Below are 20,937 nucleotides of genomic sequence, written 5' to 3'. Positions count from 1 at the left end.
AAATTCACCTCGCAACGTTTGGAGGCGAACCTTCTTCACTTTATCAACTCCTTGGAAGGAGTTTTGAAGAATCTCCCATAGTTGCTTTGCATTTTTTGCACTAGCAACTCTTTGTAGCATTCCATCATCCAAACATTGATGGATGGTCGTCACCGCCTTTTGGTCCTTCTTTCTCATGGCTTGTAAAACATCTTTTTCAGCTTGAGACAAAGTTGCCTCATCTTCTGGCTCATCATAACCTTTGGAAACAACTTCCCACACATCTTGTGCTCCCAAAATTGCCTTCATATGGATACACTAATTTTCATAGTTATCTTTGGTGAATCGAGGCATTTGAAATGGAACCGAACTGTTTGCCATTTCTTCTCTCTCTCACAAACTAGCTCTGATACCACTTTGTTGGAAATAGTGGCCTAGTTACACACATAACTCTATACTATTTGGAAGAGAATAAAAATGGAGGAAGAACACTTTTTATTTCACTTGATTGAAAATGAGTACAATGTATGGGTTTATATAGGCTTCAAAACATAAATGAAAATGAAAATTAACACCCCACTAACATATCATTTAGTAGGCAAAACTCCCACTAACCCACTAACATGACCATTTACTAGTTGTAACTCTCATGCCCCCCACTAACTCTAATAAAAAACTCGCATAAATATAAAATACCAAATAAAAAAAACACCCATGACCTTCAAAGACATTTTAAAATAAAATAAAATTTAATTTCTAACATGCATAGCTCACTATTACGAAGTTCCACAAATATTATACGCAATTTTGTACGCATAATCCTACTTTTTCCACCTTACTATATGGCCCCTTCCTTTTACAACAATAGCTTCACCAATATCAAATAGTGTTTGTTGCTTCATGCATTTTAGACTTTCTTTGGCTATGATACACTATTAATTTTTTGTCGTCTTAAATTTTTTAGGGCAAATGGATCATGTCTAACATATTTCCATGAGTGCAGGAGGTGTGTCTAGTCCGGCACAGTGTCCACAATCACGGCTCTCCTTACGAAGCATCCGTACTACATTAATGCACATTAATCTGAACCCTGTATCCTCTACCATGTAATGGCATCATTTAAAATTATTTAGCCATTCTTTCTGGTAAGACTTATTCTTTTGCCCTTACAACGACATTTCTTCTTTATTACTTCAACCACGCTTCTTCTTTTTGCCCTTACCATGTAATGGCATCATTTAGAATTATGAGACTTGCTCTTTTTGCCCTTACAACCACATTGCTTCTTTATAACTTCCAAGTGAGAAAAATGACCATACCTTTGAATGCCTTGCATAGGGTCTACTTTCGTCATAATCCTAACACCCAGACCAAGATACGCACTCAAAATATTGACTAATACTGATTTCTGGCAAGGGACAACAGAGAAACATTAACAAAGAAGAGAATATGTTGGGAGGAAACTATTTTTTCAAGCATGAACCTCCCTTGAGTTTGATTTCTGGCAAGGGACAACAGAACAACATTAACAAAGAAGAGAACATAGGAAGTTAGTGTTCGATTTTAAGAAACTCCTTGAGTTTGTTTTAATTGTCTCCAAAAATTTGACAATATTTCTTTTTTTTTCTCCTAATTACTTAATTGCAGCATATGTAATGAATTTTACATATTCCCTATCCATTAAGACCCACAAAATATTCTTTGTTCTCCCCAAGTTAATACGGAGTAACAATAGTCAAAACATCCTATTGATTTGCATGGAATATTTGAGTTATTCAAAACCATGTTCTTATATTTACGTTTAATTAAATACATATATATTCAAGTCCTATTGATTTGCATGGAATATTTGAGTTATTCAAAACCATGTTCTTATATTTACGTTTAATTAAATACATATATATTCAAGTGTACACTTGCATATGCTATTCTAACCAACAAACCCATTCCCATCAACATCCTTTTTGTCTTGTCTCTCTAGCTTACTATGTGCCCAGTCAAAGTTTGTTTGGCTTTTTCGTTTATATATATTATCACTCGTGGGAAGAAAATTCCCTCCTATAAACGGTAAATTTTGTTTGGTTAAGTTTGTGATGCATGTTACAAAAAAAGGTGAATTGCAAGAAATCCCTTCGACTATTACTCAGTTGCGAAAAATTTTCTTTATGAATATTTTTGACAAAAAATTCCCCTAGACTATCTCAAAAGGGTTTTTTTAATCGATGTCTATTTAAATGATTTTTTGAAGCATTTTTCGGACAAAATTACCTCTTAACAAAAAAATTTCAAATAATTTATTATTATCATATTCAAACAAGTTTATCAATTCAAATCTTTATCATTGCATTTATAGATCCAATGAAAATAAATGGATGCTACAGAGAGTGTGACATATATGGCATCTTCCAAATTCAATATTCAAATGATCACGTATATTAAAATGAAGTGCATGCCTCTCTTTTAGTGATTGTAATTGTTATGGATTTTATGATGATGCTTGAATTTTGGTGGTTGTTTATGTCAATATATATGCAGTGATGATATTAGTAACTTTCTTCTAGGCCTGAGTATTACTTTTGTTGTATGGCTTATCAATTCAAATCTTGATTTTTTATGGTTGCTTAAAATTGTTTTGCCTCTCTTTGATTTGTCATTATAGTGAGAAAAAGTACAAATAAATAAAGAAAAGGAAAAACAAATTTAGAATAAAATAAATTTAAAACCTCAAAGTGAAAGGTGATCGAGAAAATGAGAAAATGACATAAAAATTAAACATTTTCTTATTCCTTATTTATTTTTATAAAAATGAAACATTTTCCTTATTTATTTTTAAACATTTTTTGGAAAATAATCTATTAAGGGGTAATTTTGTCAAAAAAAATTGCTTCAAAAAATCAGTTAAACAGATGTTAGTTAAAAACACTCCCTTGAGATAGTCGAGGGGAATTTTTTGCCAAAAATATTCATAAGGGAGGTTTTTCGCAACTAGGTAATAGTCAAGGGGAGTTTTTTGCAATTCACCTTACAAAAATTAAGTTAAATATATTTAATAATTTTTTTTGTTTTTTTTATAAGATGCATTCTAAACTAGACGAACAAGATTTACTGTTCCACTGAAGCACGGTAGGCATTAAAATTCCCAAAATTTTAAAAGGTTTAGGCAAACTTTCAAATGCGAGGCCCTTGAAAGTTTAAAGCCCTTCCAAATTAGAAGCTCGTGTTCAATTTGAGACCCTTCTAAATTAGAGGTCTTAGGCTAAGTCACACAATTCTTCTTAACGGATGTCGCTCTTACACTCCGAGCGCGTTCTCAAATTCGCTCTCATTCCCACTCCTGTTTTATGTTACTATCTTCTAGGCGACCGCTTGGGCCACCTGCCCGGCCAGCCCTGCATTAGAGAGGATTTGAGTCCCAAAATAAATAAATAAATAATAAATCTCAATGACCACGTGGAGAATTGTCCATGTTTGAATATTAATTAAAAAAAATGGAATAATTTTTTTGAAATTAACGAAGAATAACACGTGATCTTTCAAATTGCATGCATGGATAAATAGGATATTTCGGAGTACAAACTATGAAAGAACTACGAAATCCAATAATAAGAATAAATAATATGTACTGTTAACCTAGGAGTTAGTGAAGCTCAGTTTCTCTCATGCCCATATATATATAAACCATAAACCAATCCACAAAACAGTCGCCGAGAGTTCAAAACCTCTGATCTATATATATATATATTCAGCTCTGTTGCAAAAATGGATGCAAACACCATCCCAGATTCTGACTCCGCCGTTCTCGAATCGATACGGCAGCATCTTCTCGACGATTCAGACATTTCGACAATTTTTCCGGCAATAAGTTCTTGCAATGCACCCAGTTATTGCCCAAGTTTGAGTTGCTTTTTGCCGGAAAATATGGGAGAGATGATGTTGAGTGTGGATTATTTGCAAGATAGCGTGATTGAAGGTGAGAATGCAATGGCGGAACCTGTGGTGGAGAGTGGAGGTCACGCACCACCGGAGCGCAGACGATATAGGGGTGTGAGGAGGCGGCCGTGGGGGAAGTTCGCGGCTGAGATAAGGGACCCGGCTAGGAAAGGCAAGAGGATGTGGCTTGGGACTTATGAGACGGCTGAGGATGCAGCTCGAGCTTATGACCTAGCTGCTTTTAAACTGCGCGGCTCACGTGCTTTGCTCAATTTTCCACACCTTGTCGGCTCCAATAACTTGGAGCCTGTTAGGGTGACTTTGAAACGGCGTTCACCGGATCCGGAATCGTCATCTTCATCCTTTGAAAATGGCTTTCAGAAGTACAAGTTAACCAATTTTCAGAGAAGTTTCTGATTTTAGCTTTACTGGTTTAGGTGTAATGAGGAAATTTTTTTTTTTTTTTTTGGGTAGGACCGTAGGGGTGATATTACTTCAAGTTGCCATGAAATCCATCCTTCTAACTTTCAATAATTTGTAAATAAAATTGAAAAACGAAGGATTTTTTTTTTTTTTTTTTGTTGATAATATTGTCCCCATAATTATATTTTCCAATGAAGGCATTGAATCTAAGACTCTAGAGGTCTATTTGGCTTTGTTGTTAGGATGAAAAAAATGCTTTTGTTAGTAGAACCGTTAGGAAAAAAAATAAATAAATAAATAAATATAGAGCATCCCATTGATTTTACATAATTGCAACATATATAATGAATTTTATATATTCCCTATCCATTAAGACCCACAAAATATTCTTTGTTCTCCCCAAGTTAATACGGAGTAATAATAGTCAAAAAATCCTATTGATTTGCATGGAATATTTGAGTTATTCAAAACCATGTTCTTATATTTACGTTTAATTAAATACATATATATTCAAGTGTACACTTTCTTCTTCTTCTTTTTTCTTTTTTTTTTCAGTTTTCAAGTGTACACTTACATATGCTATTCTAACCAACAAACCCATTCCCATCAACATCCATTTTGTCTTGTCTCTCTTGCTGACTACGTGCCCAGTCATAGTTTGCTTGGCTTTTTCGTTTATATGTATTATCACTCGTGGGGAAGAAAATCCCCTCCTAGATAAATTTTGTTTGATTAAGTTTGTGATGCATAAAGTTAAAAATATTTAATAAGTTTTCCGATTTTTTTTTATAAAGTTCATTTTAAATTAGACGAACAAGATTTACTGCTCCACTAAAGCAATGTAGGCTTTAAAATTCCCAAAATTTTAAAAGATTTGAGTAACCATTCAAATGTAAGGCCTTGAAAGTTTGAAACCCTTCCAAATTAGAAGCTCATTCAATTTAAGACCCTTTCTAAATTAGAGGTCCTAAGAGACCGCTTGGGCCACCAGCCCGGGCCAGACCTGCATTAGAGAAGATTTGAGTCCCAAAATAAATAAATAACTATTCTTTCTTGATATTTTTATCTAACTAATAGCTGTTTCAAAATTTTCTATTCATATATACACACATATATATATATACTCTCTCCGTCCCATATTAATTGTCCAATTCAAAAATTTTGACTCATTACCACTTTTTATTTTTGAATCATTTGAGGTTATTTTTAGTCATATTCATTTTATATACTTATATACTACTTATATCCCATATTAGATGTCTACTTCGATAACTTTGACTCACAAAAATTTTAGGTCAAAGTTTTTTAAAAGAACAACTATTATGGAATGGAGGTAACATATTTGGGTATTGTAAGAACTCACCCAACAAGTGTTATTTTATCTCTATTCTCTTCTCTTTTTTTGGGGGTGGGTGAGAATATTTTTCTTTTTCCTTTTTCTTTTTCCTACTAGACTTTGAAAATGAGCTAATTGAATAAAAAGAAAGGAGGAAACAAGTCAAAATAAGGAATTGATGTCTACTCTTTAGAGTGAAAGCCGCTTGCTCAGTAAAATTTGCTAAAAACAATTTTATCTTATACTTTTCGATCAATATGATTTAGACAGTTGGTCAATGACGAGTGTAGATTTATGAATTCTGTCATTTTTTTACATTTCGTGCAAAAATAAGAAAAACCTACAAAAACTAAATTAAAAATGGTATAGAATAAGCAGGGTCGAACCATACAAGATTTAAACTCGTGAATCAAAATTAAAACCAAAATTTAAAGAAGAATAACTTTAAAACAATTTAATGATTTTTTTCTAATGAACTAAAAATAAAATAAATAAATAAGACAAATAAATTATGATCAAATAATAAGAAAAGTCTCAAGGAAAGAATCCACCACCACAGCTTACTATAAATAAATTTGTATATTTCTTTTATGTAAATTTTCCTATTATAAGCAAATCACTTCACCAGTCCAATTACAACTTGGAAAGATGAAGGAATAGCGTGAAATAACAATTGCTTGAGAATATATTTTACTTAATCTGATATATCTTTGGTGAATAGAAATAGGCATTCTCCGAATTACCATTAATTGGCAAACACGAAGGATCATTTTTCTAATTTTTTTTATCAAAATAAGAACACAGAATAGAAGAGTAAAATAATGTAAGAGAAAATTTCATAGAAGAGTTAAACTAAAGTTACTTATATTTCAGCCATGGTGCTTCATCACTCCCTTGAGAAGGGGGTGTTTAAGCTAGCATAATAAGAAAACAAAATAAAGAAATAAAGACAATCTTCATAACAAAAATTATAAGAAAATAAATTGAAGACAAAAATTCTCTATAACTTTTATTATTTTATCTCACTAACAATGTACATCCTACCTCCTCTACATATGTCCCTATTTATAGAGTTTAGAGTGGAACGATCGGGAGCAGAAAATTCTAATTACAGAAGTGAAAATAAAATAAAATAAAATCTTCCTAAAATCTTGCATCTTTCCAATTTGGCTTGATTTTTTTTCCAATTTGGCTTGATATTTGACTTGATGTGATGGAAAGTCAAATTTGAATTTGACTGATTGTATAATCTCATAAACTTGCTATTTTTATCTCTTTTCTTCTTATTCTGAAATCAGCCCCTACAAAACATGAAAGGTAAGGATAAGAACATTTATCTAATAAAAAATATTAATTAATCATTTATTATTAAGTATAAAATAACAACTTTTGTGCACTTATCAGTCAATGTGATTTGATTATAATTTGATAAGGTTGAATTGTACACACAATCTTCATAAAAATTGCAAGTTGAATTTCATATTGTGATTGCATGCTTAATAATTGATTTGATTGTATAATTTGTGGTGTCTAAAAATTTCGTGCTTTAAATTCTCTTAAATTCTTCATAAATTTTTGGATCTCATGTATGCTTGAAATTCATGAAAATTGCTATCTCATAATTTTTGTTCAAATATTAGAAAATTAAAAAATGAAAAAATATATAGAAATATTTTCCTTTTAGTTTTTATTTGTAATAATCATATTTGATTGGATGGAGATATCATGTGTATGATTTTGAGCATGATTGGCTATCTTTATCTTATGAATGAAATATGAGTTATTTTAGATATTTTTCTTTGGTTCCATTGCTACCATATATCATCATGTTTTTATGTTTATTATTATATCATATGCATGGATCGATGATAGTTTTGATCTCTATTCTTGTTAATTCTATCTTATTATTTCTTTTCCTTTCTTGTTAAGCTTTGTTTGTCAATTTGTAATAAAAATGGGGAGAAGTGTGCATAAATGAGGGGAAGAATTTCTATAATTGGGGGGAGACATATATATATTGATATTCATATATTGATATATGTTGATTGTTTATCTTTCTTAATTAAGTTTCACGGGTAATTTTGCTGAATTCATATGCAGATTACAGAGTGAGAAAACTACCATTGGTGAAGCTTCATCTGGTTTTGTCTATTTTTGGACAATCAATGTAATTTACTTTTTCTGCTTGGGTAAATTACTTGTTGTCTTAGGGGCTTTGTCACGAAATTGCCAAAAGGGTAGATTGTGAGACATAAATTCGGAGTTGGCAAATTTCGTTGTCAAAACAAGTCCAATCGAGTTGTAAAATTTTGGTTAAGCATTTCAAGATTGAAGATCGGAAGCGGATTTGAAGAAGTTGAAGTGTTCATACTTTAATACACTCCGGGATGATAAGAATAATGCTTTAGAAAGGTACGTGAGTGTGTGAGAACACTTAGGAAGTTTTGAAAATTTGAAATTTTTAGGAAGTTTACATTTTGCTCATCTTGAACTTGTAGGAGAATATTCGAATAGGTTCAAGTTAAACTGGTAGAAGAATCAAGGAACAGGTTTAACTTTTGAAGCTTTATAATTTTTCTATTATGTCCATTGGAAACCAATAGCCAATCTCTGAAGGAATCTTCTCTGGTCATCTTGAACCGGTAACCAATTCCTGAACCGGTTCAAGACTGCTGAATTGTTTAGGTAACTTCAGTTTCCTGATCTGTTTTGATTCCCTATTGGTTTAGACTTCCTTCCAAAATCTTATGTACGAAATTAACTTGTTTTCCTAGTACAATTAGGTTTTCAAAAGTCTATAAAAACATGTTTTCTCAATTAGGATTTCACGATTTTTTGCATACAAAATTCTGATTTAATTAAGAGAGCTATCTTTGTGAGATTTTTATTCAGAAAATCAATCTGATTTTATTTTTGAGAGCACACACATAAACACAAGAGTAATTTAAGAGTGTTGTTCTCTATCTCATCGGAATTGGAGCATAATTGAAGATTCTGAGATTCCGAAAAGCATATTTATTTGTTCTTCATCAAATTCAGATCTTGAAGAAAAGGAGTAAAGCGATACACTTTGAAGGGGTCAAAGCATTCTTGGATTGTTGTTTGATCTACCTGTAACTCTTCTACAAAAGTCAAGAGTAAGCCTGAGGTCGAGAGCTGTTGGACGGGGGAGTCGCAAAGCCAAGGATTGTCAGCGATTGGTTTTTGGTAGAATGATAAGGTGTGAGCCTAAGTCAAAGTTCAATGTACATACTTTGCTTCAAACATACTGAATTGTTTTGCTCTGGACTGCACAGTTCACAAGGTTTTTCCCATAACAATATATTGACTTATTCTGTCAATTGGGTTTTCCTCGCTAAAAATCCTTGTATCATCTTTCAAACTTTATTTATTTTACCTGCACTTTATTTTTGCATTGTGGGGTTTGATTTTAGTTTTATTTCGGTAAAATTAAAATAAGTAAAAATTAGTTAAAGGAGTAAGTAAAACCTATTCACCTCCTCTTAATTATTTATCCATATTATCTTTCACAACCATTTCATTGTTTGCAACTCACACAAGTTCAAACACTCAACATTGATTCCTTTGAGTTACTAATGGAAATTTTATTTTATCATTTTATTTTTAAAGAATAAAAGAAATAAACTATCAAACACTTAATTTAGTTCAAGTGCTATCTCTTATTAATTTTATTAAAGCTTTATTATTATTTTTTTTTTTTTTTTTTGGGTAAATCATGACAGTGTCCGACCCTTAAAGCACTCCATGACTAGAGACTCCGCTCCTCCTACATGCATCAAACACTTTTTTTAAAAAAAAAAAAATTGAAGATAACTCCAAGAAACTTCAAAATCTCGATCTACAAAATAATGTGAAATTTCCTTGAATTCTTTATTAAGGTTTTAGAGACCACTCGAGAGCCAGTACAAATGATATATTTCAAATGTCCAATATATAGCAGATGGGTTTTTTTTTTGTCATTCCAAAATGCATATTAAGAAAGGGCAAAAAAAAATGTTAACGTGCCATGATATATTAGAAAAATAATGGTTTGGCTATTATGTATAGGACCGCATTGAAATCTCAATAGGCAACCTAAAAAAAATATATCTCAATGACCACATGGAGAATTGTCCATGTTTGAATATTAATTATAAAAAATGGAATAATGTTTTTGAAATTAACAAAAAATAACACGTGATCTTTCAAATTGCATGCATGGATAAATAGGATAGTTCGTAGTACAAACTATGAAAGAACTACGAAAACCAATAATAAGAATAAATAATAGGGTAAAGTGCAAAGAAAACCCCCTGAACTTTACTCTCTCTCCCTAAAAATCTCCCTAAACTATTTTTTCTACAATTAACCCCCTGAACTTCAATTTTTTTGCAAAAAGTACCCACTGGTGAAGTTCCATTTGATTTCTTCGGCTAATTAGGCGCGTGATGCACACATGCCAGCAATATATCTTTAAAATGACAAAGGTACCCTTATACTATTAAATGTATAAAATTAAAATTGAAAAATAAAAAAAAAATTCCCAAATTAAAACCAAACCTTATCTGAATTTCACCACAGCCCCTCAGCCACATTCTCTCTCTCAATATCACCGTCGCGACCTCATCACCGCTGTGAACCTGCTGTCACTGCCATCGCCACCGCTGTGAACTCGCCGGCAGTGCGTGTCTCCTTCTCCGGTGCCGTGCTCTCACCTTAAATCTCGACCAAGACACCGTTGCTTTAGCTGTGGCTGGAATATTACCACGTAGCAGTCAAGTATGGAGTTGATGGCGATGGCGATAACTATGAGAATATTGTGATGGTGTTTCGACGACGACAAGACCCAACGATGTGACGTGTGTTGCAGTGGGAAGTTTTATTTATAATATGGGTTTGGCCATTAGTTGAGAATTTTACAATTAGGCTTGGTGAGTTTGTTACAGTCGAAATGGCCTATTAAGGAACTAACGAGGATGGGAATTTTGCAGTTGGGTTTGGTGAGTCTGTTACTCACTTTGCAGGCCGGACGTGGTCAAGAAGGCTATAAAACATGGCTTCTCTGTTGAGGAGTTTTTTTGGGCATGTGGGAGGCAACAAAAAGCACCCCTATTTGGTGTCATTTGTTTGAAGGTAGCAATTGTCATCAAAACATGGCTCCCAATAGCGAGTGGCAACCGGCGATGGTGATGGGTTGTCTTCACCTTCGTACTGTAAATGGTGAACAATTGTCATCAAAACATAGCTCCGAAGAACGAGTGGCAACCGGCGATGGTGATGGCGATAGCGATGGATTGTCTTCACCTTCCTACTGTAAATGGTGATGGATTTTTATTTGGGGTTAGGGTTGAACTAGCAGATTGGGTTTCAAATTGGTGTTCTGAGGAAGTTTAGGTTTAGCAAATTGGGAAGCCGATAGGATTCCGGCGAAATTCCTCATCGTCACTCCGCTGCTGCCTGCTGGTATACTGTAATTGTTCCCGGAAGAGCGCAAAACCTGTGGTCATTGCACAGGTCGTGTTTGGTTGTACAAAAATGAGGGGAAGGGAGGGGAGTTGATAAGATGATGTGTTGTACAATTCTAATTGGTTCTTAAGATTTTGCCTGGCACATCAGCAACACAAATTTGTGAAGTACTAAAATAATGTCGTTTCACTAGAGGGTATATTCGTAATCTTTTATTTTCGGTACCAAAGATCTCATCATTGTCCTCAACTACAACTTTTTAATAGTTCAGGGGGGCACTTGTTAAATCGGGGAGGTTTTGTGCAATTGCCTGATAGTTCATGAGGGTTTTATGCACTTTACCCTAAATAATATGTACTGTTAACGTAGAAGTTAGTGAAGCTCAGTTTCTCTCATGCCCATATATATATATATATATATATATATATATATATATATATATATATATATATATTCAGCTCCATTGCAAAAATGTCTGCAACCACCATCCCAGAGTCTAACTCCGTCATTCTCGAGTCGATACGGCAGCATCTTCTCGACGATTCAGACATTTCGACAATTTTTCCGGCAATAAGTTCTTGCAATGCACCCAGTTATTGCCCGAGTTTGAGTTGCTTACTGCCGGAAAATATGGGAGAGATGATGTTGAGTGTGGATTATTTGCAAGATAGCGTGATTAATTTGGAAGATGAGAATGCAATGGTGGAACCTGTGGTGGAGAGTGGAGGTCACGCGCCACCGGAGTGCGGACGATATAGGGGTGTGAGAAGGCGGCCGTGGGGAAGTTTACGGCGGAGATAAGGGACCCGACTAGGAAAGGCAAGAGGATGTGACTGGGGACTTATGAGACGGCTGAGGATGCAGTTCGAGCTTATGACCTAGCTGCTTTTAAACTGCGCAGCTCACGTGCTTTGCTCAATTTTCCACACCTTGTCGGCTCCAATAACTCGGAGCCTGTTAGGGTGACTTTGAAACGGCGTTCGTCGGAGCTGGAATCGTCATCTTCATCCTTGGAAAATGGCTTTCAGAAGTACCAAGTTAAGCAATTTTCAGAGAAGTTTCAGATTTAAGCTTTACTGGCTTAGGTGTAATGAGGAATTTTTTTTTTTTTTTTTTTTAACTTTTTTTTGGGGTGGGACTGTAGGGGTGATATTACTTCAAGTTGCCATGAAATCCATCCTTCTAACTTTCAATAATTTGTAAATAAAATTGAAAAACGAAGGATTTTTTTTTGTTGTTGATAATATTGTCCCATAATTATATTTTCCAATGAAGGCATTGAATCTAAGACTCTAGAGGTCTATTATGTAATTTGATTTTTTTTATAGATCTAACAAAACCAAGGTTGTGAAAATCGGGATTCTACGCGGAATCATTTTGGCTTTCGTAGAATCGGAATTGTAGAATCGAATCGTGAATGGTAAGATTCTACCAAACTAATAAAAATATAACTCAAACCTGCTTTGTAAACAAAAATTATCTTTAAAATACATAGAGAATAAGCCAAAGCACAATATATATATAAGGGATAAGTTTATATAAAAATATTCAAACAGTTTCTTTTAAATTCATAATTTAAAATTTTAATTTTTTTATTTTCCTTTGCAGGTTAAAATATGATTTGTTGCATAATAGTTATAATAGACCCTACTACATAACATAGTGCCTCAAATATATCAAGAAGGGTAATACGGTAAGTTTACAGATTTTAGGTCAAGTATACAATATAATCTTTTGTCTATCTGTATGGTCTGAGTTTAAGAAATCAGCCGACATCCAAAGATAAGTGGCATCTCCTCTCGTCTCTCTCAGGGAAGGTCACTTAGTCTCGAACTCTTGATCTCGTTCCCTCTCTCTCCTCCTCCTCTGCTTCTTCTTCTTCTTCACCCGAAACCTTAGCAACTTTTTTTTTTTTTTCCTCAAGCATCTTATCTCTTCATCGGAGTTGCTTTGTCGATCGTGAAAGAGAAGAACCGTAAAGTCTATAATAAATCTAGGGCTTCTTATACCCAAAACAGGACCACAAATATGGAGTAATTCAGAATCGCTGGGATTGTGTAGAATCGTACGATTCTAACAACGATTCTACCGATTCTACCCCGATTCTACCAATTGAGCGATTTTGTTAAGATTTGGATCGATTTTGAGTTCTGAGTCGTAGAATCGTACGATTTTATAACTCAGAATCGCGATTTTGATAACTATGAACAAAACATGAAATAAAATTTGACGATCCTACACCATACACCGTTATGGTTCAATCAAATCAAAACACATGTTCAAATTTCTTTGTAATTATCTCATTAAACTTTCTTAGTTGAAGAATTTTGATTGGACTGAACCAGAACATCTAATAATTTCTCCCATCACAAAGAAAACTAAATTGCATAGAAAATAAATAAATAAATAAACACACACACACACAAGAAGAGAGATGGCCAGGTTAAATCATACAACCCCGTCAAATTTGAGGAATGAAACAATTTACTAATTTAGATCCCCGTAACACCTATTTTTATAATTGAAGAGAGTGGGATGAAGTGCAACATCATGAAACACAAATTTAATACTCTTGTGCATTAACTTGGTAAAAGGATTTAGCCACGTCTCACGATAAAAAAGCACATCATCTGATATTCTCCAAGCTGACTCAAAAGGAATGACAATTGGGTTTAATACAAACTCACAATGTCAAAAACTCAAGCCTAAAATTGGCAGACAAATTCAATTTAAAATAGATTAAAATCTCCAAAACCGGCGATCTGTGATTAAAATCTCCAAAACTGGCTAGTTGACTGACGAGGCATCCCAAGGATCCCACTCTACATCTCTTCAAACCATTGGGATGTCACCTCCTGCAATTTTCCAAATTATTCAACATAAAGCAAATCAGAACTGATCTTTGCTATCAGAGAGTGTGTGTGTGTGAGAGAGAGAGAGAGGGGGTGAGCATAACCACCAACGGCTATAACTTAGTGGTACTTCCTCACCTTCCTAGTAGAAAGTGGAGAGTTGAAGTCTTTGAAGCAAAGTGGGTGTAGTTTAAACTAGGGCGAAAAAAAAAAAAGCAAGCGTCTGAATTCGGTTTTACATCACCAAGTTCCAAGTTTAATTAGTTTTTTCCCTTCAAAAGTTCAAATACTGTTGGGTTCTTCATATGATGTAGATTTTTTTTCGAAAGGTTAAAAGCACATCCTCATCCATAAAAGCAATTTAGGGGAAGGAAAAAGACTGCAATATGGATGCCCGTAAATGATGGAGTAGTTTGGGACTTGGGAGTCACAACTACCAAACTACAAAAAATTGCATAGAATGCTATGCCACATCTTCTTGGCAGAAGGGGTCTCCATCTATGGTAGCGGATAGCCTAATTAGTGGCTAATAGACCAGGGAAGTAGACACGTAGTCACATGTATCATATTGACAAAAAAGTAAGGCGTTGATCAAAAATTTCATGGCTGTACAATCAAAAACTTAAGGAATAACAATTCCCTGCATTACCTCTTGTCGGCCTGCATCACTCCAACTGGTCCATAGCAGATCTCCTCATGACCTCGGAAGCTGTCAGCCTGCTTACAGTGTGTAACTTCTGCTACAAAGTAAGTAAGATGCATTGATCACATATATATCCTGGTAATTTGATAAAAGAATCATTTGACATCTCCAATTCCACAAAGGAAAACACTTCTCAAACAACCCGACTAACCAACACAGAGAGAAAGTGAAATAGGAACTGATGAAATGACATCATTTGGGAATCACATGAATATGGCTGTTGGTAATTTTTCTTTCATATTGTTTAGTCAGCCTACTTTTTCAGCTTGAGTAGCATTACTCTTCTGCAAATCATAGCCACTGAAATTCAAATGAAATGGATCATGATCTACCAGTTGGTCACATCCAGCCAACCTCGTTTTCTCGAAAATGCGTCAGAGGAAAGTAGTTTTAAGGTGAAAACCTTCCCCCCACCCCAAAAAAATAATTAAAAAATATATTCTTTCTCACCTGTTTATGCATGCACGCTGACACATGTTGGACATCACAAATATGAAATTGTACGTGCTATTTAAAATAAAATAACTTTACCTGAAATCCCACAGATACAGGACAGGGACAGGATCAAAATTCTACAAACCAACACTGCATATGCTAAAAAAGTAAGACATGGACACGTTGACAGCGCAGTGAAATATATTTTTAGACATATATGTCTCTTGTAAAAGGAGGACATAAATTTGATTGACTTATTCAGTTTTTTACAATAACTGCATAACTCACGATTATGAAGTTCCACAAATATTATACGCAATTTTTTATACATGATCCTACTTTTCCACCTTACTATATGCCCCTTCCTTCTACAACAATAGCTTTACCAATATCAAATAGTGTTTGTTGCTTCATGCATGTTAAGACTTTCTTTGGCTATTTTATCTTCTCTTGAATTGAGATAAGTACATTTTCTAATGTAGCCATCCTATGTCTTCAATTAAAAAGAATATTATACAGAAGACACATAGGACTATCTTCAAAACACCCTTCAAAAATGGAGAATTGCACAAGCAGAATACAAATATAGGTTTTCTGTTTAGAATGTAATTTTTTGGCGTTTACCAGAGTTATAAAAGAATGGCAACATTACTTGAAAACTTGAACCTCCAAATAGTATATGATGAAGGCTAAAATATTGTCAAGGGTCATGAAAGGCACTCATTCACAGAACAAGAAGAAGATGGAGTCAGAGCAATATAGAATGATAAAGTTTTGGGACATTCTCTGTGTTTGAATTGGATGGATGCCAAAGCAAGGACAAATTTGTCAATTACATAAGAACAGAGGTCTCTTGGCCTTATCCCTTCCATTGATGATTAATGTTTAAACAAACCAATCTATATTATATCCTTCACCTACCTACATGTCTGATAATTGCAGCTTGCTTGCACTAATGATCTGAAAACCAAATTGACTTCCAAACAAACACATGAAGCCTGTCAGCCAAAAAGGATTCCAGCTTTCTTCGCTGCCTTCCTTTTGCAAGCATGTGTTATTTTTCTTTTCTTCACATGTGTTATTTAAAAAGATCTAGGAGCAATGCTGAATAGTGAATATAAGACTTCCAACTGAGCAGCGCACATAAATAACTTAGCCCAGTTAAAGTGATCCATATGTACAAATGAAATAGCAGAGAAAAAAATAAAAAATAAAAATCTAATTCAACAGTAAATGAAATAACTTCACCCGCTAAAAGCAATTCCACATTTAAAAGAAAAAGAGAACAGTATTTCAGTTAGCATAACACTTCCTAACAAAGAATTATAACTAAACTTAAACGAAATAATTTGAAACAAAAGTTAAGGCATCCAGTGACTGCTACACCCTGATTTCTTTTTTATAATAAGCAATCTTTTTATAAATAAAAAAATAGATTATAAAAAAGATTCTCAAATAAATTGAAACATTATAGTATATGTTTTAGAGTTTTGGCCATCTTTGCATTTTAGAAAAAGATGCACACCACTTCAGAATAAATGATGATATACTAAATACTGGAGAAATGCATTTATGAAGGAAAAAAAAAATACTGGAGAAATTAGAAACATACATGAATTTCTAAATATTAACGAGAGAGAGAGAGAGAGAGAGAGAGAGAGATTCAGACAGTAATCTTACTGCACCGTAATGTAAAGAAGTATCCAGTCATGGAATAATAATTAAAGGACCGCCACAAAACCTTTTTGAAAATTAATAAGTAATACTTCCTCCGTCTCATATTAGTTGTTCACTTTTGCTATTTTAATTTTTTAATGGATGCATTTAATGCATTGGTCCCCTTTTAAAACTACCCAGTTGTTAGGTATATTACTAAGTTGAGAGATTTTTGAAAACTTAAAAGGTAATTATGGAAAGAATGCATTTATTTTGCTTTCACTTTTCAAATGGGACAACTAATTTAGGACATCTAAAAGGAAAGAAGGACTACCTAAGAAGCACGGACACACCAAAATGGGCGAAGAATCCGTGTCCAACACGTGTCGGACACACCAAAAAACGTGTCTGAAATTTTTTATTTTTTTAATTTTCTGACACAGTACGGACACAGCTCGGGCAAGGCATGGACACTCCGCGGACACACGTGTCTGGAATTTATTTTTATTTTAAATTTTTAATGCTGATATGTTCTGTTTTTTGTTTTGTACTACCCTTTTGGTATTGTAAATGGTAAAAGTCCTAGGTCAAATGATGGATAGGAATAGATAATAGTACACTGACTTGTTTTTGTATCTTTTTTGTGAACTAACCTTTAGGTTTTTGTGAATGTTAAGTGCTAACAGTAAAGTCATGTATGTTAAACAGTCATAAATGTTAATAGTCTTTTCTGTCTATACTTTTTATATTTGGAGTTGTTAGAATGTTTTGGGTCATTATGCAATTACATATAGTTGGTAGGGTCATTGGGTAATTACCTAAGTCTTGTATCTTTATATAAGCCACTTTAGGCTTAGGGTTTAATACATATGAGAAATACATTTCAGTAGCCACCATGATCTATCTCTCTCTCTTTCTCATCAGTTTGAACATGGTAACAGAGCGGTACAAAACAATGGTAAACTAAGATTATGGTTGCATCTGTGGTGTTCTTCTACAAATTGAAATCGAGATCGAAGTCGATTATGTTCTTCGCCGAAGGTTTGGCCGTCGTTCTGTTCGAGCCGGAGGTTTGAAGCTGTCGTTGTGTTCAGTGCTTCTTGTCCGTTGTTCTCAGATCTGAAGCCCTTCATTTTGTTGGCCGAGGCTGCCTTGGCTGTCGCAAGTTGCAGAGGTTTCATCATCGCGAACCTTCTCTGCTCGGTTGTTAAATCGCTGCTTGTGTTGGGTTGCCGTCACCGCTGCAAGGGCTAGGGTGTGTACTAGTCTTGATTCTCTACTACGAACCTCCGGTGTTGGAGTTTATTGTCGGTGGCAGAGTTTTGGTTCTTGCCGGCACTAATTGTGAAAGAGAATGGTGGTGTTTGGCTATAGGCGTGAAGTTATCCCAACCTTGGTTTACTAAAACCGGAATAGCAGAGAACTGGTTTTGATTTGGCCCGTTTACCCAGAGCCAAACCAGTTTGCCCAAGCCCGACCCGTTTGCCCAAATCCGGCACGTCTGCTTAGATCCAGATTCAGTTTTTTTTTTCCCAGGTTCAGTTTTCTTCTCTCTTTTTCCTTCTCCATGTCTGCCAGTTCAGACCTGCTTTCTTTTCCTTCTTTCAATCCTCCCATGACTTTGGTCAAGCTCAATGGGAAGAACTATATTTTATGGGCTAAGTCAGTAGCTATTTTTCTGAAACCAAAGGCTTTGGCTCTCATTTGGTTAAGGATAAGCCGAAAGACAGTGATGCAAATTTCAGTTCATAAGAACAAAGGGATGCTCAAATCATTTCCCTAATGCTGAATTGTATTAAACCCAATATCAGCTCCAACCTGTTGTATTTGGATACTACCAAAGAGATTTGGAACTGCCTCCAATAGTTATATTCAGGTACTGGTAATATCACCAGAATATGAATCTGTTCCTGCACAGATTGTGGGTAGCCCTGCACTTCCCTCTCTTCCTGATATGTTCTCTATACTCCAGCGTGCTACTCTATCTAGTGGCGCTTCCAGGAGTGCTTCAAGTGGTGTCACTGCTCCTCCTAGCAGTGAACGTTCTCCATTAGTTGTGAATCAGGGTGGTTATCAGTCTTCTCGTGGCAGTGGCGATCGTTTTACCCGTGGATGTGGTCGTGGTCGTAGCAGAGGTAGAGACACCAAACTCTGCACTCACTGCGGTCTTACTAATCACATTATCAATTACTGTTGGGATCTTCATGGGAAACCGCCACCTTCTTCCTATGCACATCAAGTAACCTCTAATGAAGGGGATTCTTCTTTCTCTACCACACCAACTGCTCCATAAGTGGCTGTCGAGCCTACTATGGTCACCATGACAGTTTTTCGCAATGAGTATGCTCAGTTTATGTCTCAACAATGGCCTTTCACCTCATCTTCCATAGTTTCCTTTGCCCAATCACGTAGTGCACCTACATGTCTCTTATCCTCTCGTCAGAGTCCCTGGATTCTTGACTCTAGCGTATCAGATCACATGATTGGTAGTTCTCATCTCTTATCTTATTTTCAGTCTGTTCCTTCCTCTCAAAGTGTTACTCTTGCTAATGGCTCCTCCACTAAAGTTTTAGGTGTGGGAACTACCCAACTCACCTCTTCTATGTCCCTTTCCTTTGTATTATATATTCCTCAATTCCCTTTTAATTTGATGTCCATTAGTTAAATTACTAAATCTCTTAATTGCTCCGTTACATTTTATCCCTCATGTTGTATTTTTCAGGATCTCAAGACGATGAAGAAGATTGGTACGGGACATGAAGTAGGTGGCTTGTATTACTTTGATCTTGCACCATTTCCCACGGCTTTTCAATCATCTTTGTCTCCTTTCCAGTGGCATTGTCATCTCGGCCACCCGTCCTTATTAGTTTTGCAGCGTCATTTCCCCAGTCTTAGTCTTAGTCGTGTTGAGTCCATGCCTTGTGAAGCATGTCAGCTTCGTAAACATTGTCATGTATCTTTCAAACCAAGAGCTACAAATCATGTTGCTAGTCCTTTTCAGTTAATTCATTCAGATGTATGGGGCCCAATAAAACATATTTCTATTAATGAATTTCGTTATTTTGTGACTTTTGTGGATAATCATTCTTGTATGACTTGGTTGTTTTTAATAAAAAATCGTTCTGAGTTATTCTCTATTTTTCAACTATTTCGCAAAGAAATAAAAACTCAATTTGGATGTTCTATTAAATTTTTACGTTCTGACAGTGCCAAAGAATATTTCTCGGACCCTTTTGAAGAAGGATTCATTCCTTAGAGGCATAAACAATCCGCTACTTCATCGACCCCTACCCTAGGAAATATTCCCCCCACCAGCATGTGATCAATGGATACCACGTTCGTCCATGGCCGCCACCAACCATCTCTCCCACAAAGATTATTCTCCACCCAACCACCTCTACCATTCACGACCGACCCCCTCCGATTTACCTCCCTCTCTCTCTGTCTCTATTTTTTTTTTTCTCCTCTCCCTGATCAGCTTCCAACTCCGGCAACGATAGAAATTGGATAGCATGATCAGTGAAGAAAGAATAGGTGAAAAATCTTTTCAGAAAGAACCACAAAATCACTCAACGCAGGGTAGATACACCACCTCGCTTTTACCTTCCATGCCCACGCTTCCCATCAGATTGTTTCGTTTTACTGGAATCCATCGGCTTCTTAATTTTTTGAAACCCAAATTTCCACAGAACACCAGTTTGAAGCCCAAACTTCCTCGTTGAACCCTAAACCCCAAATTGAAACCCCATCGCCATTTACAATTATACCAAATCATAAATGAAGGTGAAGACATTCTCCACAACCCATTCTCATTCTCATCTCGCCATCGCCGGTCGCCATTCACTCTTCGGAGCCATGTTTTGTTAACAATTCTTGACCACGTCTGGCCTACAAATTGGGGGCCAATTCGATGGTAACAAACTTAAGACTCTCGCAGTCCATATCAGGCTGAGCATAGGGCGACAGTTTACATGCAATGACAAAGATACATACATAGAGATATGTGTGTGTGTGTGTGTGTGTGTGTGTGTGTGACACTAACAAATATATATATATACACACAGAGAGATTGATGGCCTGGATTCCAACGAGAAAGAAAGGTTGGGAATATTGTTTTTTTTAATCAATTAATAGTTTATAAGGGTAGGTTCGTTATT

At 35.1% G+C, this 20,937-nt stretch overlaps 2 protein-coding genes across 2 annotated transcripts; both read left to right on the top strand.

Moving 5' to 3' along the window:
• The first annotated feature begins 3,738 nt into the window (after positions 1-3,738).
• LOC132278253 (ethylene-responsive transcription factor 2-like) lies at positions 3,739-4,697 on the top strand. Its single transcript, XM_059780055.1, has one exon. It carries the CDS (start codon positions 3,739-3,741, stop codon positions 4,324-4,326), a length of 588 nt encoding a protein of 195 aa, XP_059636038.1. The 3' UTR covers positions 4,327-4,697.
• Positions 4,698-11,577: 6,880 nt separating this feature from the next.
• On the top strand, positions 11,578-12,463 carry LOC132276442 (uncharacterized). Its single transcript, XM_059777865.1, has one exon. The coding sequence runs from the start codon at positions 11,606-11,608 to the stop codon at positions 11,933-11,935; it is 330 nt and encodes a 109-aa protein (XP_059633848.1). The 5' UTR covers positions 11,578-11,605; the 3' UTR covers positions 11,936-12,463.
• The last annotated feature ends 8,474 nt before the right edge of the window (positions 12,464-20,937 follow it).

The sequence above is a fragment of the Cornus florida genome, unplaced genomic scaffold (genome assembly GCF_030987335.1).
Source record: "Cornus florida cultivar Cherokee Brave unplaced genomic scaffold, ASM3098733v1 CherokeeBrave_3.0.0_Hap2_Chr10, whole genome shotgun sequence".
NCBI lineage: Eukaryota > Viridiplantae > Streptophyta > Magnoliopsida > Cornales > Cornaceae > Cornus > Cornus florida.
Note: the sequence above shows the minus strand (reverse complement) of the source record. Positions and strands in the feature narration are given on the sequence as shown.